Raw genomic sequence first — 27,155 nt, forward strand, 5'->3', positions numbered from 1 at the left:
TGTTTACCAAGTGCTCATTTCATCATTGTGGTATGCAACTAAATTGTGGCTTTTAATGTCACATTGTGAGATATCCTGCGAGTACAAACTTTTCAAACAATGTTATTTCTGTTCTTATCTTCTGATTAATATTTAATTTTATAGAATTTCTCATGAGTTTAATATACAAATCTTTTGAGTGTCATAACCACCACTAGGCTGTGCTTAAGGGCTCAAAATGTGAATAATAAAATATATTGATTTTTCTTAACCTTTATTTTCTGTGAAAGTAAGTGTAAAAGAAAATCCATGATAAAGATTTGATTTTATATGATAGTTTTCATAGGATGTGTTAACAATATTTTCAACCCATTTATCTTGAATTAAGGCAAGTCATTTAAGCATTATTTATCTCAGTTAAGAGGAGCTTTAAAGAATTATTAGCTTTAAGGATTAGTAGAATTTGTAATAATAAAGAACTGTTAATCTCATCCAGTCATTACTTGCATCATTATGTTTGTAGCTGGGTGTGTTGTGTTTTTATCCACTGAAAAATTCTTGATTGCCTTTTGTTTATTAATTTTGCAATTCAATATCACACATACACTCGCACAAAACATGGCTGAAAATCGCATAGCATTTCGCATTTAACATTGCTGGTAACAAGGAGTAAGTTGTGTCTATTTACATCATTTTTTTCCATAACAAACATGGATATGAGTAATACAAGTGTTTGTCACTCACTCTCAAACTGTGCTATTCAGAGAGTACTTGCAGTGCTATTTTTTAACAATATTAATTAACCAATTTAGCTTATGAATAACACACAAAAAATAATAATTACAAATAAAATTACATTAACAATATACTTATCAGTTTCTGTGACTAAGGCAGAGCATCAATCTCAAAACTGAAATTTTTATGAATAATAGTAATAAATATTTGCTAAGGCAGTATTACAAGAAAGTCTTACCTGCTTAGTTGATAATTATCAAGTCCAAAATTTCATCTTGATGAATTTAATTTAATGCTCTTGCTTCCTTAACAGTTACAAAAAAGACATTTTTGTTATTCAAGTGTACAAATAAAGTAGACTGAATAATTTGCTAGTAAATATTTGATTTTAATTATATTGTGTATGTTTTATATTATATTCTATGTGATGCCAAATAGCTTTGGATGTCATAAAAATTATCAGATTAGGAGTAGCAATAAATGGGGGAGATTAACCCTTATGTTCATTTTGTATAGTATACCATGCATACAATTTTATAAAAATATACTATCACTATAAAATAAAAATATAAAATAAGCTACCTATATACATTTTTTTTTTTTTGCTTTTCTTCAAAAAAGCAATCACTCTTGCCATGATAAGGGTTAATATCATCCGTTATCTGGAATTCAAGTAATGGCCTTGAATTTTTGTGATAGTAATTGATGAGCTAATTTAAGCCGAATTCTTTACATTCCTGAATACTTTTCTAGACAAATTTAAATTTTATTCTTTTCAATTTGTGGTTGGATCAATTTTAAATATACGATACTAGCTGTTTTTCATAGAATTGCATGATTATTACATTAGAGTCTACATCAATTGTCATTCAAAATTATTAATTTCTGTAAGAAAATTTAATTTGTACTATACATTTATTTCTTTCCTGCACGAGGAAATTTTTCTAGAGTATTTGTATTAATTGAGCTTATAACATATTGATAAAAGTTGAAAGTCAAGTTTACTAAATTAAAAGGAAATGGCCTTTTGTGAGCACATTCCTTTTTTAAATAGCCATTTGGTTACATTTTTGTACATTAGTTTATTTTTTTAGTAATCATTGGATCTGATATTTTTAAGAATATACATTTGAAGTATTTTTTAAAATCTTTTTGATATAAAAATAATTAATGCAATATTAAATTATAAATAAAAAATAATGTAATACAAAGGAATAAATAGGAACCGAGTTTCTTAATGTACAGGGTGATTATAATTAAAGTTCCGCTTTGAAATGGTCATAAAAAGAAAACTACTGGACCAAATATTATCAAATTTGGTGATAAATTAAAGAAGTTCATAAAAATTTCCTTTCTGCCAAATAATGTACAAAAACTCACCACCAGAGGTGAAATGGTGCTGTATGCAATATTGTTAAGCAAAATAGGACTTGAAGACACTGGTTTAAAATGTGTTTGTTTCTAAAATGTCTATAAAGCATGTTCAATGCATGTTATCTCAAAAGCACTGGTGGAACATGCTTTTTAACACGTTTTAGAAACAGCACTATTTCACTGCTGGTGGTGAGTTTTTGAACTTTTTTTTTGGTAGAAACTATTAAATAAATTAATCGGAAAAAATAGAATTAAAAAAATAATTAAAGAAAATTTCTTTTAATTCACCTCTAAAAGAATGTCATAGTTTTTTTCAGTATATCATCAGTGTTGTTCAAAACATTAAAAAAATAAATATATAAGCATGCGTTTTTCTAGCTATCCTATAAATAGGACAGTGGTCCGATACCCATCTTTTTTTAAAATCACCCATACTTCTAGATCGCATTCCTTGAATTCAGGAAATAGTGTATCTTTTTATGCTAGGGAATAGGGAGCAACAAAAGGTTGGAATGTTCTAAAATATTCCTTGGTATCAGTCCCCTTTGTCAAATAAGTTCTTTTGTGTATGCTATTGCACATATGCTTATGAAACTTATTTTTAGTGTTTTCTTATCTTTCCATTAGTTCAGTTGCTGCTTTATTTTGTAGTTGCAAGTTTGTCAGACAATTTTTATTGTTGTAAAAGGACCAGGAAATTTCTAATAGTAGAGGAAACTCTTGAATATGTGGATGAAGAAATTGATGATCCTGAAATGATATAATTATTCTGCCGGAACCAGATGCGGTTAGTGATGAAGAAATAGACGATTCTTTCATAATATGTAATATAGTTGAAATATGTGGTGATTCTGAAATTTGATATACTGCTGGAACTGTAGAGGTTTTGTTAAATATCTGTGCAGAAACAGGTTTGATACAAAACCACATAAATAGAAAAAAATGTTAACCAGAATTTTTGCTTTCACAGTGTTCTTTTTCTTCTCAAGATCATCAACATATTGCAGATAAGATATCAGGAAAAGCTCCTGTTCAACTTTTTTACGCGATGCCTAATGATAAGATATTGCATATAATTATAGAAACTAATCTATATGCAGCACAGAAGAATGATCATTCTTTTGAAGTCAGTAAAAGTGACATCAAAAAATTTATAGAAATCCTTTTTTACAGTGGTTATTATATTTTAATAATTACATTAAAAAATATATTGGGAAAATGCTCCAGGTATTGGCACAACTTTAGTAAATAGAGCTATGTCCAGGAAACAATGTAGTTACATAAATAATATCTACATTTGAATGACAATTCGGCCATCAACAAAGAGTATTGTTATTATAAAATTCATACACTTTTAGAAAAACTTAATATTTTACTACATTAGTTCGTAATATTTTCAGAAAATCTAACAATTGATGAAAGAATGGTAGGCTATTTTGGCAAACATGGTTGTAAGATGTACATGAAAAATAAGCCTGTGAAATTTGGATACAAGTTGTGGATGTTGACATCTTATCATGGCTTTCCCTTCAATATTATTCCTTATCAGGATGCCCAAGGAAAGTTACATGTTGTGAAATCTTTGCTCTCTGTTGTGAAAAATCTTAAGTTTCATAGGATATATATGGATAACTTTTTTACTTCACATGGATTAATGGTTTGTTTGAAACAGAAAGGATTTTGTGTGGCACAACTATTTGAGATAGTCAAATGCAAAATGCCCTCTGATAGCTTTGAAATTATTAGCAAAAACTGGGAGAGGAACATCTGATTCATTGTTTGACAAAGCAAACAAAATAGTTTCACATCTCTGGAATGATAGCTGTGTAGTTTCATTACTAACACATTTTGAAGTTGCAAAAGTGCACAGTAAAGTACAACGTTGTGTGAAAGGAGGCAGAAAGGATGTTGATGTACCATTTTCTGTTATTTCTTATAACAAGTATAAAAATGACATTGACTTATCTGACAGTCATGTAGAAAATTATTTTACTTCTGTTCAAGAAAAAAAAGTAGTACTGTCTACTTTTCATGAATTGTTTTGAAACTGCTCTTATTGCAGCCTGGAAAATATCCAAAATATTTTCACCTAACAATGCATTGGATTTATTAACATTTCACAGGTCAGTAACAATAAGTTATCTTGGTGAAACAACATTAGACAAAGAGGTATGCTGCAGAGTAATAAAGAACTTCGTCATCTAAATTGTAAGCATTTAATAGTAAAAAATCTAAATGGTTCATAAAGACGATGCAAATTAAAACATTGCAAGAAAAAAACTATTACAAATTACAAAATGTGTAATGTTGGACTATGCAGACTGTTTTTTGGATTTCTATTTATAAAATCTTTTTTTATAAGGTAAGTCAGCCTTTGTAATTTTTACTAGTTTATTGGACTGTTGTCCTATTTGTAGCACAGTCTGTATTAAAAAAACATTTAAAAAATTTAACATTTTTATTTTATATGTGTTTGTTTCTTGTATTGATCATGTCTTTGAAAATTTGTTTTTCCTATGGTTGTTTTTGAGTGGTTCAATATGGGTTAAACAGAAAAACTGTTTTTGAAATGTGAGTATTTTTAATATAAATAATAATTTGTCCTTATATTACTATTCTATAAGTAGGAAAAATTTTAAAGATATGTATGCATGTAGGATTTTGTGTATGGCTAAGCAATTAAGTTAATCATGAATTAAGAAGCATGTTAATTAGTGAATAAAAGAATGTGAAGGTAATACTTTTGTTCATTTTTATTTTCATTCTTCTTAATTTTTGTTGATATAAGTATTTTTTTTTTTTGAGTTTATCAATGAATTTATTTGCTTATTAACTGTATTAAATGTTTAGTTTATATAGTAATGTGTCTTGAATATGCATATTGCAATTCTTACATTTTTATGTGTCATAAATGGCTGATCATATTGTTAAGCATTTTTTTTTTTTTTGCTGATTGAGACATTTGTTTGTTTCTTTTATATTTTATTTAGTTGCACACTGACCTCCAAGAGTTAAAGTACAATTTGTTTTTGGAAGCTCACTATTAAATAAAAGCAAAGAAAAATACTAATATGACTTAAATAAAGAATGGTAACATTATTTAAATTAAATGAAAGAATTATATCCATTTCTTATTTTTGAGTGAAATTGGTATTTTTGTAGGTACTAATGAAAACTCTGAATGTCTTGCTTTTGCAATTTGTGAATAATGTCTATGAATTCTTGCTGTTCTTAAATTTAATCTACAAAGATATTGTTGGTAATATTTCGGATACTATCTTATTAAAATGGCAGATGATCGGCTGGATGGAAATGAGTTTGACCCAAACTGATGCTGTAGAAATCTTAATGCACCACACTGTATGATCCAAAGACTCTGGAATCAAATTCAGTTCAAAAATTAATCTTTTTAGAAGACCTATTTCGGGTGAAGCAATTACAGCCTTCGCAGAAGATTGCTTTCTGGTACTTTCAGTCTATAAAAGAAGAATCCTTATTGTGCTTCATATAATTTTGCTACAACCAGGATTGTTTGTTAGGATAATATTTGTGTCTGCTCCATTAATTTGAAGATGCAGACATGTTCATTTATGTTGTATAAGTATGAAAATTATTTGATCTAGATAGCAGTAGGTTTTGATTTTCTTCATGGATAAATCCATCTTTGCTCTCAGGAATTATTCAGGTTCTATGTTGATATGGGGAGAACTAGGTGGCTGAGGCCATCAGTGTAACATTGTTGAAAAAGACTGTTATAAAAGAAGTGGAATCATGGTTTGAGCTGAAATCTCTCAATGCAGCACATTGACCTACATGAAAGAAATCTCAACACTGCGAGATTTAGAGACAAGATTCTTGATTGATGTTTGGATCAGATTATATCAGAACAATATCAAATCATATGTTGGTGATATTGGTGAGCGATTTCTCCTCATGGATGATAACCTTATCAAGCTAGAAGTTGAAGAATGTTGAAGTTGTTGAAGAATATATCAAGAATAAATTTTGTAGTGAATGGAATACATAGATCACCAAACTTTAATCCAATAAAGCATCATTTATTTTAATCCAATAAAACAGTTGTTTCTAATATATTTTTATATTCATTTGTTTGAAATTAAATACTAAAAATATTTTTTATCTTAACTTTTGACAGCAAGTGTATTATTGTACTTATACCTAAAATTTAATTAAGCTTTTCTATAATATGTTTTGACTGTTTTTAAGATTATTTATTAGATAATTTTTCATGTTGATAAATTATTAACATCCATGCATTTGAAAAATTTTTATTCCCAAGAGAACATCACACCAAGTTTGAGTTGACTTGGAAATTCCCTTCAAATTTTTAAAATTTTTAATAACATAGGATTGCAAAGTGTAGAAAAACATTTATGTAAGACAACATTTCTTATACTTAAAGTTTCTAAAAAATATTAAATTTGCCAAAAATATTGGAGAACAAGCACATTCATACTGCTTTGTATTTTATTATATATAGATGCATATTGAAAAGTCATATGCTGTCACATTTATTTTTTAATTTTGACACAAATCTATTGCACTTGTTTCAAATCCTGTGTATCTTAAAAGAGTGACTAATCTTGTAGTCTGTGGTGAACCTTATAAATCAGAAAACAGCTATGAGACATGAGTGTTACTTTTGTCTTGTGGTCTTGTTACTCGGCTGCGAACCACATGGTCCCTTTTTCTATCCTAGCATCGCAAATCCGCTACGTTCATTAAATAACTATTAATGAAGATGTGTTGGTATCATAAAACAACAAAGAGCTTCAAGTGCTTGTCGGGTGAATAAGGCATTGTTGTATTGATCTTGAATTGATTGGAAAAAAAAAAAAAAAACATCCTTTTAACTTTTTTTCTATGATGGTTGGGGTCACTGTAGCACTGCAGCTGAACTAGAAAAGTCAAAAGCTTGAAATATCAAGCAAATTATGATACTTGTTAGAAATGAGAATACTATTAGATAGCAGGCGTATATACCAATACAAAAATTCTTCAAAATTCTTTTTCCTTAAGTTTTCATTGTTCTCATTAATTGTCTATTGCCTTATAACACTCAACTCTAGTGGGAAAAAAAAAAATTGGAAGATGAACAAATATAATTGAATATTGTAGTTCATTCTTTCTATCAAACATTTTGCAGAGCAGTCACAACAAGCCCTACTATACCTTAACTTGTTCGTAGATAATGTAGATTTAAACTGGCATTTCTCTGCAGGTTGTTATGTGGATGCTGGCATTCATAACTATGATTATTATGTGGATATCAGCTATTCCCGGCATTAGAAATGAAGGAGTCAAGTATAATATATTTTATATTATTAAAATATGTTAATTCATGGTGTTATTGTGAAATATATAGCTTTATTTATGTCTATATTCAACTTTACATTGCCTTTTTAAAAATATAAAAGTGTTTCGTTTTTGAAAGATTTATAATAATGTAATTTTGAAAGATACTAAAAGTACAAAAGTGTTCTCAGTTTTGGTTACTGTTATATATGTTTAAAAATTTCTTTTGACAAAAATGTTGTTTTATGTAAATTTTTATCATCATATTTGATTGTTCAGAGTTTTATTTTTTAAAACTAATTTTTATTTCGAATTTGTAAAAATATCAGAGTTTTTCTTTCAAACTACCATATCTTGAACTTTTTCATCATATAATTTTCTAAATGATATCATAGAAAGTTGAAAAAAAAATTATGGTTAAAATTGTCAGTATAACTTTCTGAAATGTACTCTGAAAATGCTCAGGATATATAGTCTCTGATGAGAAAAGTTATGAATCTAGTGAGCCATGTCATAAATCTGATGCTTCATGTTGTATTATAAATCTGAATATTAAAAAATCTGATGATTTTCATGTTAATTTCACATTTTTAATTATGAATGTTCATTAATCTTTACCGGCTATAGAAAAGGAACATCATTTATAATTTTGCTTGCCTTATCATTTAAATGTACAGTATTTAAAGTTTTTGTAGATTATTTTGAAAAATTTACTCGATAGTTTTATTATATTGAATTGCAAAAAGTTTTCGAATAGATTTTACTCATGTTTTCTACTAGTGATGCATGTATTCATTTGTATATTCTCATCCAACAAGAATAGTTTTGAGTTATGCAAGTCTTGACATCAAAAAGATAAGGAAAATAAATAAATAAATTTAAAAAAATGATATAATTGCATTGTTCAAATGACTGAAAACTAAAAGAAAAAACCAAATTGCGATCTTTACCAAATGAATTAAAAAAATATTTGAATTTTTGATATTAAAAGAAGAAACAGATCAGATTTGGATGAAGTAAAAACAACTTGATCTTTCTTTTTATTTTCCTAAATTTAATTTTTGAATAGCAATTAACTCACTGGTTTTTAAGTTTCCATAATAATAATTATTTAATTTTTAATGCATGCAGATGCATATTCCATACATAATATTTTAATGCATATTTTGATCTTTTTATTTAATTCTTGACAAATATTATATTTTTAATTGTCAGATATCCTGTATATGCACATTGATTGATGAAATGGATAACAAATGAGATGGTAATTTAGATTAAAGAATTTTTCATTAATATGAATTTTATCACACTAATGAAATATGTTGTTTATAAATGAGAATAGTGTATAGCATAATTAAGGTCTTATTGTAAAGGCTTTTCTTGTTGGGAATTCTTGAAAAACTTGTTTCTATATTGTAAATCTGTTAAGTAAATAGATTTTCAGTATAGTACCTTACAAAGTGAGGTTTCTAAAACTTTTAATTGTTAGAAGTGCAATCTTCTGTCCCTTAAGCTATAACAATTGGTCACAAATAGATCATTGTAATGTAGAAGGATTTTGTCTGATAAAAAGGGGATTGCAACAATGGAGAACAACATAGCAACTTAAAGAAGACATTAATGAAGGTTAATTTCAATCGACTTTTGAAACTACTGTGCAATAAAAATAGAGCATAGATCTTTTAGTTGTCATGCCTGTTTAGGAACTTGTCATTTGAACAAATGTCCATAAATTCAGGCCATAATATTGCTATCATTGAAAGATTTTATGGAACAAAAAGTATCCTGATGTCAGTTTGTATATAATGTATATGTAGTTTTCCAAAAGTCTAGAAGTAGAGTATTATTCTAAATAAATATTCCATCTAATTTTCTGTTTTCATCATATCGTGTTATTAATATTTAAGATAGTTCATATTTTATCTTCTTGACTTTTTTAAAGCATGTATCCATATTAAAAAAAAGAAAATTAATGTAAACATTTATCCTTAGCTACAATAATTTTTTTTCAGTGGAGGTGGTGGAGGAGGGAAAGTGGTATATGGAGTACTTGCTGCTGCTGGCGCTGGTTTTGCTGGGGCTGTAGTTTATGGAAAATATGATCCCAAATTCAAAAAAGTGCTGCAAGATAATATCCCTTATGTTGATCGCATTTATAAATTATTTCCAGATGAAGATCAAAAGCCAATCGTGTAAGTTATTTGACATTATTCCATGATGAAAGCTAGAATACTGCTTATTTTTACGTTTTTGTTTCAGCATTGATTTTAAAGATAAAAAAGTATCCTCCTGTAGAACTGGAGAAAAGTATTCTATATCAGCAATTGAAAATAGTAAAGTTATTATGTGGTTATAATTTTACAGTTTTTGAGAGGGTTTGTTTTGTTTTATTATATTTTTAAAATTCTGTTGCATTCTGATTGTTCATTTTAAAAAAGTATTTTGAGTTCTTTCTTTTTGTTTGCATTTATGTTAAACTGTTTTATGTAAGGTAAATTTTCAGATTCATTCTTTTTCTAAAATCCATTTGTTAATAAGGTTGTCATTTTAAAATGTAACTTGTTTATTTTTCTGTTGAATTAGAATAGGGGATTTTTTAAAGCTGAAGTCCTTTGAAATACAAGCCTTGATTCTGCTGAAGGTTGTTAAATATATATAATTGAGTTGATTAAACTTCTTTTTAATTTAAATGTCATAGTGAAGTATTGGACCTGTGGTATTGATTGGTGTTTTAATTTGGTTATCAGATTTTGGTTTATAATTTTAGGCTCTAAGTTCATTTGTTCTTAATGTGGTTTAAAATCATTGTTATTAAAAAGATTATAAATAGTATCATGAAAACTGATGAAGAGTCATGAAAAAAATAGGTTCTTATATTTAGACGTGTTATTGTTGTCACATATTTATGGAAAAGTTGGTTTTTCTCATATTAAAAAAAAAAAAAAAAAAAAAAAAATCACTTTAAATGCCTCTAAAATGTTTTTAAATGTCTCTAATTTTTGATACCTATGAAATTTTTCTATTTGTTTTAAATAGAAAATCATTTACTCCAAACTTTTAATTTGATTTTTGTTTTTAAATTGAGATTAATGGTTTTGTACATGTAAATTTGCAAGCAACTGGATTACACACTATAAGAGCTGTGTAGTCACTAATGGAAAAGATATTTTTCATAGAGAGTTGCCTTTTGATTGGGAAGGAATTTTTCATTTGATAATTGAAATTTATAATGTCTTTTGTATATTCATAGGTGAAGTCTGTTTTCAGTGATAGACTGATTATACTGTAATCAAATTTTCTTCAGTAAAAAATTATATTGTTTGTGGAGTTGGTTGTTTATATATATGTAATATTCTGAACCTTATATTGATTCATGGCAATGTAAATGCAAGAATTGTTTAAGTTATCTAAACTGTATTTCTTCCATAAAGAAATGCACTACATGTGTTGGGAGAACATTTTGAGAAACATCTTCTTTCTTGTTATAAATTTATCATTTCTCTGAATGGGAGAAAATTCTTTATTCCATTTATTTTATATGTTATTAGAGTAAAAATAATTATTTTGTATTTAAATGTTTTGTTGTAAAATTATCAAATGTTATAATAATATCCAATCTTTTACAAATAATATTTATTATAAGAAAATTAAAGTTATTGAAGCAGATTGATGGTTTATATATATATGTATATTAAAAAGTTAGATTTTTCTTTTTCCTGTGCAGGCCTACAAAATCCGTGTCAGATGAAAAAGCTAAAGAAGCAGCAATGGCTAGTAGTTTATTGAAAAGGAAACTTGACCGTGAGAGAGAAAAAGAGAAAGCACCCATTACAGAGGTATTTTCATTAATTTAACTTTTACTTTTGCAAAGGAATTATAGTAATTCACTTACTGCTTTTAACAATTTTTATAAATTAGTGCTGAATAAGATTCTTATGCCTTCACTATGTTTCCTAGCAGTACAATAATTAAATTGTTTTGATTGAAGTGTAAAATATTTGTTATTGTTTCACAATCTGTTTCTGCAAACTCTTTGCTTTTTCGTGTAATTTCAATATTTGTTTCCATCTTGTTCATTTTCTTATTTCAATAGCATGAGTTTCATTTTCTATCTTTTTATTACACTTTCATATAACTTTCTTATTTTTATGAAAGTAACTAAATTTTACAATTAGTGTTGAAGTATACTAAGTAGATTAAATCTTATTTGAATGCTCCCAATTTCCTTATGGACTAATAGTTATAACTATCTACTCTGAAAGTCTTTAGCATTGCAATGGGATTTCTTCTTTTTAAGCAAGAGATCTTATGTGTGCATCTCATTATGGCTCTTGTACCATTAAACAACACAAATAACCTGCGTGTCTCTCATTGTCGCTATATTGTAGTGACAGAATTAGTGCTTATTAAATCTGCTGAAGTTAATTGTTTTGATCTTACATGAATGTTTGGAAAGAATAGTATTATTTATAATGTTGCCTCAGTTTCTAAAAAAGGCATAATCAAGTATTGCTATTTTTGTCTGATTATAGAATTACTAGGTCTGATACCAGTAATTCATGACAAAACTTCAAAGTAGGGCATATTTTTAAATACAGTCCCAACTTTGTGGAGATATTGAACATGTATATCTTTTAATATCATCATTATTTATCTGTCATTATTTTTTATTAATAATTTTTGAAAACTACTAAAATTCTGAATTGAAGTATATGTTGGTTATCCTCCTTACTTTAGTTACATTTACATTTTTGTTAAGTGTGTATAGTGTGTATGTGATGGCAGTGGGATTTTAATTTAGTTATTTATCTTTCCTATACTACAGTTTCTACTTAAATTTTTTTCTCATGAATTACTATAATGTAAATTAACATGTCTTCCTAATATGAAAAACTCTAGAATGTTAGATTTCTTTAAAATGGCCCTGGCACCTAGCATGTTTCAGGTGGTGAAAATTTCTTTTTTCATATAATTGTTTTGAGAAAAGGTCTATATCTTTCTTTCATTTGTAATTACGACATTAATCGTAGTTGTAATAATTGATATTGTGGGCCATAGAGTAATCAATTTTTGTTCAGATTGCAAAAATAATACATGTAATTATAAAGATTTGTTTTTAATATTGTTTCATGTGTGTTGTCACAATATTACATCTGCCTTATTTGAAAGTAAAGGTTTATGTTCGACAGTAACACTTATGATATGGCTAAGAATGGAGATGTTCAAAGAAGAAAAAAAATTAAGTATAAATTGAGTTTTTATTGTAGTTTTTTATCCATAGAAACTTATTTTCTTGCTGGTATTTTTCTATTTATTTTGGTGGCAAACATCAGTTTTTAATACCCTCAACAGTAGGCACATCTGTTAAATAAAAATTGAATATTATATTTCTGCTAAAATTTAAATTAAGAACCAGTGCTTTGTTCAGTTAATCCGCATGTCCAGTTTCTTCACAACGCTTCAGTTAATCAGCATAATTAGTATTGAAATAGATCTTTTTCTTTTAGGTTCAAAAATCTGTTGACACTAAATCCAAAGAGATCCCAGTTCAGAACAGCAGTGAGTTTATACCATTATGGTCTTGAAATCCTACTAAGTATTTAAAAAGAAAAAAGATTTTATTTACTTGATAATCTCATCTATATCAATTTATATAAGTACACATTTTAATTTTATCTGAAGTATTGTCTGCTTGTGGAATTTCTTCATATTTAGTGACATATTTTGTGTTCTTCCTTAAATGTTTACAAAATTTCATGAGTATCCATATGCATTTCAAAAAATTATTTCTTTTATTTATATTTGTTTCAATGTGCTGTCAGTTTTATGCTCTTAATATATGGTCTGATAGATTAAATGTCATTGAGAAAGCATAATGAAAGGAAAATATTAATTTTTTCATATTAACTGGAACTATGTATTAGTTTTTTGCCGCAGTTTTTCATGCATTTTGCACCACACATGATATGGGTTTAGGATTTAAATAAAAAACAAATGGCAAGTTTTAAACATCGGCATTGGTGTAACATTTTAATTGAGCATATATAAATATTTTTGGTAATTTCATTACCTCCTTTTACAAATGTTATTGCTCCCTTTTTTTTAAAACTTAAATATGGAATACACTAGCTGTCTTTGGCAACAATCTATGATGGCCGTTTTAATTTTGATTCATAGGTCTGATGCAATATAATATTACTCCAAATAAACATAATACATCTCATACAATTGATATTTACAATATTCTTGAGATGTCACGTTGGTTAAAGCACATACAAGTTTAAAATACTGCTTGAAATTTGGACTATAATATATAATATTGTTGGATCTATTTGTAGTTTCAAAATTGGTCTAATTGTTGAGGCTAAAGTACTCTGCTGAAGATTTATTTTACAGTCTCTTTCGAAAATAAAAAGTTCTGTCAGTTCAAATTGATTACATATTTAAGGGGTGATGAGCTTTCATATAAAATAAAAATTGATGTAATTGGTCAGAATTATTGGGGTTGAGATACTGATGCTTTAGTTTTAACGTTTATTTTAGATATATAAATGGTGTCAAATGAAACTTAACTTACATGCACAGTTCAAAAGAATTAAATTATGTGCTAATTTTCTATGGAACAACTATACCACTTTCCTCAAATACACTTAGAGGCTCTGTTTGAAATTTTAGAATTTACAACATGTTCTTTATATTTTGTGAGTGTGCATGCTATCATAAATAGTTTCTTTTAATTTCAGATCAAATAAAAATAATGCATAGCAATCTATTACATAAACTTTACTGCATTTTTCTGTTCCACTAATACGCATATTTCTTCATCCTTGTTCCCCTCCTGTTAAGATCGATCGATTTGGTTAGTTTTTGCTTAGATTAGATATTCTATGAAAATTTGTTAGGATTTTAATATACTGCAATATGAAGTGTCAAACGGCTAATTCCACGAGTAAGAACTGTAAAACTTTTCATTATATTTTGAAAAGAATTAATTATTTAAAACATCAGTTTTTTAAAAAAGTGAAATTGTTTTTAAGTTCGACTGAAAGTAGTGATTAATGGATTGGATTGAGATCAGAGTATTATAGGAAGTGTTCATTAAAGATCTAATGAAGTTGAAATAGTTGGTTGAGAGGTTGATAAATGTTGATTTTTTTTCTGGTAAAATGGGTTTTTAATATAATTTTTGAGATATATAGTGGGATGCCAAGAGGATAATACCATTTTTGTAGAACTCCCGGTATATACAGAGCCATTTCTAAATTATTCTCCACAATGTAAGTGACTGTTTAGAGCATTACTGTTTCAAAGCTTTCTCCAGTGTAAGAAAGCACTGCAAAATCACAGAGTAAAAGATTCAAAAATATCGAATGATGGTTTAGGAAATCCCACTTCAATTGGCTGAGAGTAGATGAGAATTGTCAAGTAAGAAACTTTCTTGGTAGTTTTGACTTGATTCCCCATCTCAATGATCCACTTATTCCAACAACATTTACTCTTCCCTATTTTCCCACTGTGACCCATAGCATCACTTGTTGTTCCAAATTTGCTAGATACATATGATCTTATATAGACTGTACGCCCAGTTGACTGTTTTGTCAGTGTCAACCAGTCTTGCATTAATTTGCATCATCAGTTTTTTTCTGGGACTGTTAACCGATTCTTCTATGCTTTAACATTTCCAACGTATTCGTCTTTCTGACAGCTTTTGGCTCTTTATGTTTTTAACTATCCTCATAAAATTTCCCCCCTTTCTCCCATTTATTTGATATTTATTTGTAATCTGTGTCTAAAACAGTTCTGTTTGTTTCAATATTTCATTTTACTAAGTTATTTTTATGATAGTGTGCTTATAAAGTATATATAGTACTTATATATAGTAATATATAGACTCTTCTGACTCCAATAGGTAAAGCTGTGAATCTCGAAACATTATATTTAATGAAACTACGATGTAAATCAAGATGTGTGTTTTTCAGAAAATATGAAAAATTTGTCTTGTATTATATTAGGAAATAATTTATAATATTTCATCTATTTTTATTTAAAATTCACTACATCTGATGAAGATTTTCAAAAATATCTGTTTGTAATTAAAATTTTAACTTTACAGATTATTTAAAATTTATTTGTGGCCAATTTTTATGTAATTATCGTACTTTTACAAAAGTCAGTGAAAAATAGAGATTCATTTTAAAATATGGGCTCTAATGTTTACTTTTATTCCACCCCCATTTTTTCCAGTTTATTACTTCGATTTCTGTGATTTCAGTACTAATAAAATGTGAAGTTTTTCTTATCAGAAATAGCATTTTTAGGTTGTTTAGCATGAGCTTTCTAGGTTCTGCTTTTCTGTGGTGGCAGTCAATTTTTTAGCTTTATCTGTTAAGCTTTCTTTCTTGAGTTTTTACTTGAAAATTGAAAAGAAGCTTGTAAATTTGCACTTCATTTTAACTGGCTGGTTCCGCTTAATGAGTTTGGCTGTTTTTTTTTTTTTTTTTTTTTTTTTTACATCTTCCAATGTTTCTGATGTAGGTTTTTTCAAATTTTTTTACATTTATGTTTATATTTTCGTTTATTTACAGAACATCAGTATAGTTAAGCTCTTTTTTTTAAAAAAAATTCTTTATATAAAGCACTTATGGGAAAAAATTGATCATTTGTTATTATTAATAATCCTGATTGGCTGTGCAATTTTAATCTTATATATTGTTATGTTATTTGTTTTAAATATTCTGAATTCATTTTTTTTTTTTTTACTTTGGTCCATGATTTTCATGTACCTCAAAATTGGAATACTATTAAAGTTAAAAAGAAAGTTATTCATGCAGTTTTTAATGAAACTTTTTTTATTGAAATTGTTATTATTTGTAAGAAAATTATAAAATGAATAATAGTTGCACGCATTTCTTTTATAAACGTGAGTCTTATACATATATATGCAGCTATTGAAACATATCTCATATATTATAAAAGTTAAAAATTAGCTTTTGTTTTAGTTACTTTTTAGCTTCTTATTTCCTTAGTCTATTAATTTTCGTGAACTGAAAGAATTTCTGTGGTTAATGGGAATGCATGTTGTTTTTAAAAAATTCTTTCAAAGCTTTATAGAAAATATTCTGAAATTTCTGCTTTTGATCAGTTTTCAGTTTGCTGTGCATGTTTCTTACATATATTTATCAAATGCATGTTTAATTTCCTTTATTATAGATTCTAAAATACCTGAACCTATTGTAAAAATATCGGAGACTTCATCAACTGCACCGAATATTAAATCAGTGGAGAAACAAGAAGCAGAACAACCATGTTTGTTTTTCTTTTCCATAATTTATTTTTTATAAATGTTTATCTGTAATTTAACTTGTAGAGCTCATATAAAAATTGTTCTTGGAATTTAATAATAATATTCATTTTTTTCATTTACCTGCTTATTTATTTTTTATAGCCAGTGAAAATTTAGTATCGGATATGTTAAAAAAATTGGAAAAAAATTCCGAAGAAACCAAAGTTGCCTATGAAACAGCTGTCAAAGCTGTTAAACTACATACCAAATCTTTATATGAAGCTTTAGATTTGCCCGAGGTAGGTTATTGAAATTTTTGTGTAAGAATGATTCATTAAAATTTGCTTTTTCTGTGTTAATACAAGTATGTGCATTCTTACTTCTTTTTCATTTCATGTGTGCTTGTTGTTTATAAAATTTTTTGATTTTATATAAATTTTTCAATTTATAAAATGTGATTTAAAAAATAGTTTTACCAAATTCTCTGGAATTTTTGATGTGGTATTATTAAAAACTCGCGTCTCCTCTTATTAACTTATCTAACTGAACAATTATGTTATTTTCCTTCATTTGTTGATTCATAGTTTATAGGAATCTTTGTAGAAATTTAGTATTTCTATCTTGACGATCATTTGGTAATTTTAGGGAAAAGATCGTGATATTGTATGGAAAGAAGTGAAAAAAGCTGGTTCCGATAAAAGTGATGCTTTGAAGTCGGCTGAACAAAAAGCATCAGAAACCAGGTATTTGATGTGTTTATTTGCAGTAGCCTGTTCCTCATGTACAGACATATAAATTTCGGTTTTTAAAATCTGTGCTGTTTTCACTTCCATTAAAAAAAAATTAACCCTTTATATCCTGAAAGTACTTGAATGTACGACTTTAATCCAATGGTTATATCTCTATTATATTGCTTTTTCTGACAATGTTCACATGGGCATAAAGAGTATTGTTCTAACAGTAGATTGAACCTTGATACAGATATTGAATTATTTTAATCAATTAAAAGCATTATTTTTCTCTTCCCCGAGGTTATTTTGTACCGAAAGTTATCTAATGACGCAAAAATACAACGTAGTGTTGCTGGTTGATTTATTTAGGATGTAACAGATTAAATAATTCTTAAAATTCGGAAATTTATATATTTTAGTGTCAATGAAAATCAATTTTAAAAGTTCACTTCATTTAAAATAAGATATATATACATAACTTCAAACTAAATATTTTGGACATTTAACAAAAACTATTAAACAGAATAATGCATACGATCCAGCTTTTGTTTTGTTAGTAACCTTGAAGTTTGTTAGCTTGAAATTTGTTGATGCTATGTACAAATGAATGATTTTCTAATATTTTCTTTAAGATTCAACTTAAATGAATTGGAGCCGCGGATTTGTGACATTTTAAGTTAGTGAATAATCTAAATAATCTGATTAACAAAAATATTCTTATTTTATTATTATGCTTTAAGTTTTTTTAGTTGAAAAATGATATTAATTCTTGTTTACAAAAACTTAATTTAATCAATATGAAAATTTTTTGTATGTTTGGCATGCTACATTTTTTTGCATCACATTGAATTAGGACTCTGCATTATATGAAACTGGCACAGGTTTTATGATACTCTTATGGGAATATGATAGAAAATACTATGATGTATTAATTCTTCCGGTTCTTAATACTAATCCGTGACATTTTAATTTCAGAGTTCTCATGGAAAAGCTAAAAATCAATATGAAGAAGCTTACAGCTCAAGATAGGAAGAATCCATTAATCAGAAATGCTGAAGAAACTCTTTCTAAGGTGGAAAATCAACTGAAAAATGCACAGGCTGAAGTAATTAGGTTAACATCCATAACTTTTTTTGTAAACAAGCAGATTCCTTGCTTGTTTGCTTAAATTGTCATCTTGAATTCACTTAGCACTAGATTTACAAAAATTGTCGACTTGACAGTGTCTGATTTCATGTCAAACAAATATACAGTATGCAATCGATTATTGCATATTCTGCATCTTAATTTTTTTTTTTTTTTTTATGTCTGTGGGAGTTTATTTGATCCTATATTGCATATTAACATTAGCTACCAAATCTCAATTTTTGAGTAAACTTTATGGAACTTTGCATTTAAAATGATTCATTCTTTTTTGTAAAAGATTTCAAGCACATAATGGAAGACCTCTTATTCTTTGGGTCATGCTGCAATTCTTATTAAATGTTTTAATTATTTATTTGTACCTTAAAATTTAAGTAAAAAATTAAAACATATCATATCGTATTTCTGAATATATTTAAAGAAAGGAAGATCGCCATTTGCAGCGAGTGCATAAAAATCAGTTTTAAAAAAATGAAAAAAAAAAAAAAATCTTAATGCGAATCTCAAAATTAGTTGAAGTGTCATCTTACGTCTTTTATTTTCAGAAAATGAGAATTTTTCCAGCAAGATGGAAGAAATTCATGTTGGCTTGCTTTACAATGTTTTTGATTTAAAATTGCTCAAACTACTATATTTTGAATAGTTTTCAAATTAATTATCCTTTCTTTATTGTAAAAACTTTTTTTTTTTTTGCTTTAAAATGATGTCAAAAACAGTTTATTTTCATTAGTATTTTGCAAAAAAGAAATTTTAAAACATGAGCAATTTGTATTTAGCTCTCTGCTTTTGCAGTGTAGGTATAGTGCATTAATCTTAGTAGCTTTTATAATCGAAGTAATTTTATGTTTATTTTTTTATATTATAGTCAATAATCGGATTTTAACCAGCAATTGGCCGATTTTTGAAAAAAAAAAAAAAAAAAATGCATATTTCACTCGTGCATTTATATTAAGTTTTGAATTTAAAGTTTTGAATGTTTACATAATATTTAATTTTTCCAAATCGCATTGTACTTCAGAAGATGGATTTTTACTAGGAGATCCACCATATGATAATTTATTCTCCTATATTAATTATATAGGATTTTATAGTTACATTTTAGTTTATTTAGTTTTGCACTTAGTTTTAAATTTCCGTGACTTTTGTTAAAACGATCGATCGATTTTTTTGTGTGTGTTTTTCTTTATTTAAAATGATAAATAGTTTTATATAAATTATTTTAACTGGCAATGTATCAGGGGAATATTTTATTTGCTTTAGCTTGTAGCTTAAGGTGGTTATTGCATACAAAAACAGATACTTGTTGAACTTCATATAATAATACTTATTTCTTTACAAATAATGATTTTTACTTTCATCAGAAAGTTTCTAGAAAATATTGTATGTCCCACTATCTATTGGTCCATCCATCTATCGATTTTCATCCAACAGTTTACCTTTCACTGGGGTAGCTTTATATATAGTTAGTACTGGCTCAGTAAATGTTATTCCTTTCAGAAGAGAAACCTTATTTCAAATGTTGGAAGGGAAAAAAAAAAAAGTATTTAAAAAATGCTGAATTTCTTTAATGTTTTTTTTTTCAGTGAAACATTATGATTAATCACATATCTTCATCAGCAGGAATTAATTTGAAGGATTATAACTTATACTGTTAGGATTATAACTTATCTGGCTAGTCATTTCCATTATATATATATATATATATATAATATAACTTTAATTTAAATTTAGTTAATTTCGTAATTTGTTGCTCAATTCAGCACACATTAACTTCATTCTAAAATATTCTCTTATTTCCTGATCCCATTCCACTTTATCTATTTAATAAATTCATCACGCTCCGAGTAAAGGGATAAAAAAATAGCTGACCTAAACAAATTCCTGTAAACGATCCCTATGATTCCTTTGCCTGGGTTGACGCGTGTAGGGAAATCCCTATCAAAATCTCATTGTATATAAGCAATGTGAAAAATATTTTCCCTCTCATTTAGACTAATTTGCTCTTGTATCGCACTGTGAACGGACGTGCCTTGTCCGTGCTGCTTGTGCCTCCCGGAATGGAAATAAAAACGAACTTAAAAATTCAAAGTGTGTTTTTGTCTTCGAAACTGCCTTCTGCTTTCAAAAAACTATGTTTATATACAGTTTGATTTCAAATAATTCTAGATTTAGAATTGTCTTTGGAGTTCCAGTTTTTATCTATATTGATGTAATGCATATGGACTATTAATTTTTGAGAAATTTTATTGGAGAAACCGTAATTTTAATTGTAATCATAATTTTCAAATAAAGTTTCTATAGAATGGCGAGACTCACTAAAACTTCTGTTAATATTTCCAATTCATGTGTAAAAACTAAGAATTTCCGTATGAAATGTAATTATTGTTCAATGTATTATATAAATCTCAAAATTTCATTGTATGCTTAAAAGTATTGTTTGCTTACAATTTCAGAATATACATTGGAATTTATGAAATTAGAAAATTTTGTAAAATTTTAATTCTATATAAAATCTAATTCTGAACCTAGAGATTTTTCCGATTATAGCATCAAAATCAAATCGTGTTCGGGGCATAATTTACAAGCATAATATTTTGAGTTGTTGGAAGTATTATTTTGTAGGTAACTGTAGAAAATAATCAATTATACAAAATATTGCCATTTATTTTAAGTGCTTTTTCTAAGCCATGCTTTGTTCTAGGTTACATCTGTGGAAACAGAAGCGAAAACAGCAACAGAATATCAAAATTTAGTTAATGCAAGCAAAGAACAATTCCAGAAAGAATTGCAGATTGTTTTACCTAATTACGTGCATGGTGGTAAAGGTTTGTAGCATATAAAAATGTTTTGTGTGCGATATTTTTAGATATTGAATACCATCATAGTAATAAAAGTATTTCACTTTTTTTTAATATTTAATTTGTCTTAGTGAAATTTAAGTTGTAAGAAATATATTTTTTATGAACTACAAGTTCCATATTCTGGTATACATATTCAGATTAATTAGTTGCAAAAATTATTGGAACCAGGCAAATCTTTTTAATTAAATTGTTTGTTTAAAACCCATTATTATATTAAGTATACAAGTTGTAGGGTGGTATTAAATGCAGATATTAATTACTACAATTGATATCAATTTTTTTAATATAAAAATGATATAAATCCATTATATAAGTATCAAGAAATTGATGGGATCTTTCTGACATTCTGATTGTAATGCGGTTATTCTTATGTGATATTTTTTGTAATTAATGAAATTATGAAAATTGTTGATACTGTGATAACATATATTTATAAGATACTATCACCTTCTTATTATTTATTGCATATTCATATCCTATAGAAAAACAAATTATATTTAATTAATGAGATAATTAATGTGAACTTTTATTAAATTTTTAAATTGATATATTAAAATCGTATCTTTTGAAATCAGTTTTATCTTTCAAAGCATTAATTCCATCCAGTATTTCTTTCCAAATTTTCAAGACCTTTTTGTTTAAACTTTTAGTTATTTTTGTGACATTATTTTTGAGACTTACTCGGAAATTTTTCTACAGTTTCCTCATGATTTAATTTTTTTTTCCACCTTCATGTAGATAATTAACATTTTACTTTTGTCTTGATATTTTTTCTAAAGATTGTGTTTTAAAGATTTTGATATGCTTTTGATGAAGAATTTGTAAAAATTTATCATTTTAGATAAACCATTTTCTGAGAGTGATCTTAACCTCCTGATTGCACATGCCCATAGAAGAATTGAGCAGTTACAAAAACAGCTGGCGAAACAACAGGTTACATTAATTTTATAATTGTGTATATGCTTTTTTTATGTAACTGTGTATTTGTTATTGTTTGTTAATTATTTAATATTTTTTGAATCAGGTTACTGAGAAAATAAGAGTTGATGAGGCAGTACGTCTTCAAAAATTGAAGGATGAAAGATTTGCTGATTCGAAAATAGAAGCTGAACTTGAACGGAGAAGTGTTGATTTAGAAAGTGCAATTGCAGATCGTGTAAGCTATTGCTATATAAAAAAAAATTAGTGTTAATGAATAATACTTCAGCATCATGATTAATAGTACATCATTAATAAATGCTGCATCATTATAAAAATTAACGAATATAAACAGTATTATATAGAAGTGTTTATTCTACACATCTCTCTGTTTTATTTGCATGTTGAGTTAATTAATGAATCAATGCTATGAAACGTTTATTATGCTTTATTTATGTATTATGTGATAAATGCTGAGTTCTTTTCAAAATTGTAGTAAAGTTGCAATTTAAATTCTGAGAAATGCCACTTATGTTTTATGGCTTAGTTTTAATTTCAAAAATTAAAGTTGGTAAATTATTATAATTTTAATTTTAATAACCTTGAATTTCTGAAATGTTTGGGCTGATTATAAATATCCATTGTACATACACTTCATAACTTTGTCACTTGTAATTTAAGGAAAATGCATATATTTAGAATTCAACATTGGAGGAAATTCAGTAGTCTTAATGCAATATAAATAAATTACTCCATTATTAAAGTTTTTATCAAGCCTTTTAACAGCTTGTGAAGCGGTGCTATTATTTAAGATATTGTTTATACCAGAAAGTTAAAGTACATAGCATTATTTATTATGTAAATAGTACCTTTAGTTTTATTTTTTAAAATACGATAAATTATTTTAGGTTGCACATTTAAAAGAAGAATTTGAAAATGAATTGAGACAACAACTCCGAAGACAAGCTGCTGCTCATGCAGATCACATTCAAGAAGTGCTAAAAGTGCAAGAGCAAGAATTGGAAAGAAAATTTTCTTTAGACCTTGAAGAAAAACTTCTACATCAGAAAGGAGTTTTTATATCTGAAATGTCGGGAAATATGTCCCGTTTGAAAGGAATTTTGGCTTTCTTAAAAGCTAAGAGTGAATTTGACAAGGCTTCGAAAAAAGCACAAGCACTTTGGCTTGCATGCCAAGCAATGAGTCATAAAATATCTGCTGATAATGCTGGTAATCCATCCCCATTAGGAAAAGATATAGCAGCTGTGAAAATTGCTGCTGATGAAGAGAGTGAATTCATCAATGCTGTTTTAGCTGGCATACCCACTGAAGCTGTCAACAGAGGTGTCTATAACAATGAGGTTCTCAAAGAGCGATTTCAAGATGTGAAAAGAGTATGCAGAAAAGTTGCATTGGTTGATGAAAATAATGACAGCTTGTATCGCTATTTCCTGTCATACCTGCAATCTTTTCTCATAGTAGATGCTGTATCTATACCAAAAGAAGAGCTGGAAGGTAAAGTTGCTGTTGATCCCTCCGAATGGGATACATTTGACATACTTAGTAGAGTGTCATACTGTCTCAAAATCAATGACTTGGAACAAGCTCTTCGTTATGCAAATCAGTTGAAAGGTGAACCAAGAATTGTTGCTAAAGACTGGATGGACGAAGTAAAATTGCTTTTAGAAACACAGTTGGCTGTAAAGGCTCTTCTTGCTCATGCAGCTGCAGTTGGTGTGCAAGCATACCATTAATATTATTAACATAATGTACAAAAGTAGGGTATATTAAATTAGGAAGAGTTATAAAATTTTAAATACAATTAGGTTCATTTTTAAAGGCAATCACATATTTTTAATTAATTTTTTTTGTCCTGTCTCAATCATTGTTTTTTTCTTTATAGATTTGTATTTAATTATGCAGGAATGTAAGAAATGTTTGCATTGTGCCTTTCTATTAAAACTTACCAGATTATATTTTTTAAATCCTTATGGTTACAAGTTTCATATTTAATTGCTTCATTTCATGTTTCATGAAATTGTTAAATTTTGGAAAACAATTCCTTCAGATGCATTAAGCAATATCTTTGAAGAGCTATTTTATGAAATATTACAAAATCATAAAAGAACATAAATATCAAATGTACTAAAATGATGAGTATTGAAATGTGTATTTTCTCTTTTTTGCATAATCCCAACTTTTGAAATTATACCTTCAAATCTTAATAAGTATAATATTATCAATAAGTATCAAAATTATACTTTCAGTTCTTAATGCTTCTATAGCGTTAAATAAATATTTAGTATCGATGCCAAATTTTGCATTATTAGGTATTTCAGTTCTTGTATTACAACATTCAATCAATACAAGTAAAATAACTCGAGTACTTTTTCAGGTTAGGTAATTTTATCTGTTATTGTCAATTATCGTGAGATGCTACTATGTTTTCTGTGTTTCTTTTATGTGTAATATTAAAAATTAATAAGCAAACTTATGTTTGTAAAATTAGTGAGGGGAAGTACGAATGAGAAATGTAGTAAAAGTTTGTTTCCAAGCCATAATTATGTACTTAAAAGTTTTGTAATTGCATTTTTGAACTATTTATGAAACATCTTTCAAGAATTAACTGCCTAAAATGAATAATGCGAAAAATGTGATGTATCTTGAACATGAATTAATATTTCATGTTTGTGTTTAATCAGGAATTATATTTGTAAACAGTGTATTATGAATTATGTCAAATGGGATTTTAATTGAGAAAAATGAAAGTGTCAAAAAAATTTTTGGAGGAAAAAGTTATATTTATAAACTTTTTTTTTTGTCATGAAGTGTAATAAAAATATAGCAATAAGGAAGGCTTTTGAAAGCTTTCTGTGTCGTAATTATTGTGATATGTTTAAACTATTTTGCAAAATTATTAAAATGCTTATTTTAATATTGAAGAATTCTTAGATTTTTCATTCATATTTGGTATATTTTTAAATGTAAATTTATCATTTATTTAAATAAAAAAATTCGTAATGCATTCAGACTTACACTAATTAAAATATAATTAGAAATTTTTATAACTCGTTTATAAAAGATAAAAGAAAACAGTAGATAAGAACAAAAGTTATAAATTATTAAAGTTGTAGTTTTCAAGAATCTGTAAAAAATTTAAGTAAATTATTTGAAACTTCATACTATTCTCATTCGAAAATGATTGATTTCTTCTTTGTTAGAAACAGAGTTACATATAACATTAGAATTCAAAATTATGTATAAATTGTATTTTTCGTTTGAAGTTTTTGTATCACTTGCCCGCGAATTTGTTGTATTCTGCCATACTAAAATTCTGGGAGGTATTAGGTTATAGATGGTATGAAGGCTTGATTAGAATAAGTTTTTGTTATCCCATCTGCATTTTTTCAACTTTGAATCTGATCATGTTACAATATGAAATTTAATGATTATTTGTTATACAGACTTGTAGCAGTATTTAGCATTGCCAGATAACATTAGATATTACTGATATTTATCTTTAAAGCTAAAAACATAGAACTCTTCTGTCGAATAATTCACACATTTTAGAACATATTAAAATCCTCAGAATCATGAGTAACATCTCAATTTGTTAAAATCAAAATCAAATAAATTGTAATTTAATCATTTTTTAATTTTTAATCTTACAATGAATGCATGTCATGAAACATTTGTAAAATTGGAAGAAGTTTCAAATATGTGTACAAGCGTACGATAATTTGCATCTCTCAATGGAAGAAAGTAATGTTACATTATCTGTAAATCAATTAATTTTTTATAAGGGGAGAGGGAACACTAATGCTTTTGTAAATTTTTTATATATAAATTCTCCTGAAATTCACTATTAAATTTACTTACTAATGAAGCCTCCCCCCCCCCCTTTTTTAAAATTGCTTCCTACATGAATCGACTCTTTTTTCGAAATTTTTATTTAATAGTGAAAGAAGTTATCGACTCTTTTTTTTTTCGAATTTAAACAGAGATGTTGTTAAAGAAATTTAGTTTACAATTTAACACAAAATTGAAATAGAATAGAATGTTTTGAAAAATTAAAAGAAACCGCATAGCTATTCATAGATTTTAGATGTCTATACCATGGATTAGAATAGAATGTTATAATATATAGGGAGAAATGAAATTTGAACATTCTAGATTGATATGTTTCTTCCTGATGGATTCATACATGATGGATTAATGAATATTATATTATTTTTAACAGTTATCGGATACATGCTGACTAATATTTGCAGTTATACCTAGGAACTCTGTCATTATCAAATAGTCCAAGAATACTACCTAGCATTAAAGATAATTCATTTAACTGTGGTAATCCAAAAATGATTCATAGTAAAAATATTGTTTAGAATTGCATCAAATAAAAGCAGAATAAACTGAAAAGAACACCAAATAAAAATGTTTAATCTTTCACTGGCCAACATATTAATTTGATGTAATTCAGTGGAGGCCTTTCATGTATGTATGTACCATTATGCTGCATCTTTTTTAAAAGTTTGTAACTCGGCAACTGGCATTTTGAGCTTCATGAGCAAATCATAGCAATGCATAATTTGATATCGTAGTGTGTTTATAAGAGAAAAAAAATGTAGTTAATTTCATTGACATCATGTATCGCATGAAGTAAAGTTTAAAATTTTTTATCAAATTTCTGAAAATAGGAATTTTATTCATCAGATTTCATTAATAGTCAATACTTCAACTTTTTTTAATGATAATGATTTAATGATACAATAAAAAACTTTTACTTCATACATTTTTTTTTTTAAATTTAAAGAT

The 27,155-nt window shown here is 27.1% G+C and overlaps 1 protein-coding gene across 2 annotated transcripts in view; it reads left to right on the top strand.

Moving 5' to 3' along the window:
- Positions 1–24,325, top strand: part of LOC129958615 (MICOS complex subunit Mic60-like) — a 30,265-nt gene extending 5,940 nt beyond the window's left edge. The window contains exons 3-13 of one of the 2 annotated variants that reach the window (XM_056071213.1): positions 9,417–9,596; positions 11,129–11,240; positions 12,912–12,963; positions 16,615–16,710; positions 16,850–16,986; positions 17,333–17,430; positions 18,394–18,523; positions 21,263–21,386; positions 22,264–22,355; positions 22,447–22,578; positions 23,249–24,325. In XM_056071213.1, coding sequence (XP_055927188.1) covers positions 9,417–9,596; positions 11,129–11,240; positions 12,912–12,963; positions 16,615–16,710; positions 16,850–16,986; positions 17,333–17,430; positions 18,394–18,523; positions 21,263–21,386; positions 22,264–22,355; positions 22,447–22,578; positions 23,249–24,094 — 1,999 coding nt within the window. In that variant the 3' untranslated portion in view covers positions 24,095–24,325. The remainder of the gene's footprint in view (positions 1–9,416; positions 9,597–11,128; positions 11,241–12,911; positions 12,964–16,614; positions 16,711–16,849; positions 16,987–17,332; positions 17,431–18,393; positions 18,524–21,262; positions 21,387–22,263; positions 22,356–22,446; positions 22,579–23,248) is intronic. The other variant, XM_056071214.1, reaches the window with a different exon arrangement.
- Positions 24,326–27,155: the final 2,830 nt, after the last annotated feature.

Source organism: Argiope bruennichi, chromosome X1, assembly GCF_947563725.1.
Source record: "Argiope bruennichi chromosome X1, qqArgBrue1.1, whole genome shotgun sequence".
Classification (NCBI taxonomy): Eukaryota; Metazoa; Arthropoda; class Arachnida; order Araneae; family Araneidae; genus Argiope; species Argiope bruennichi.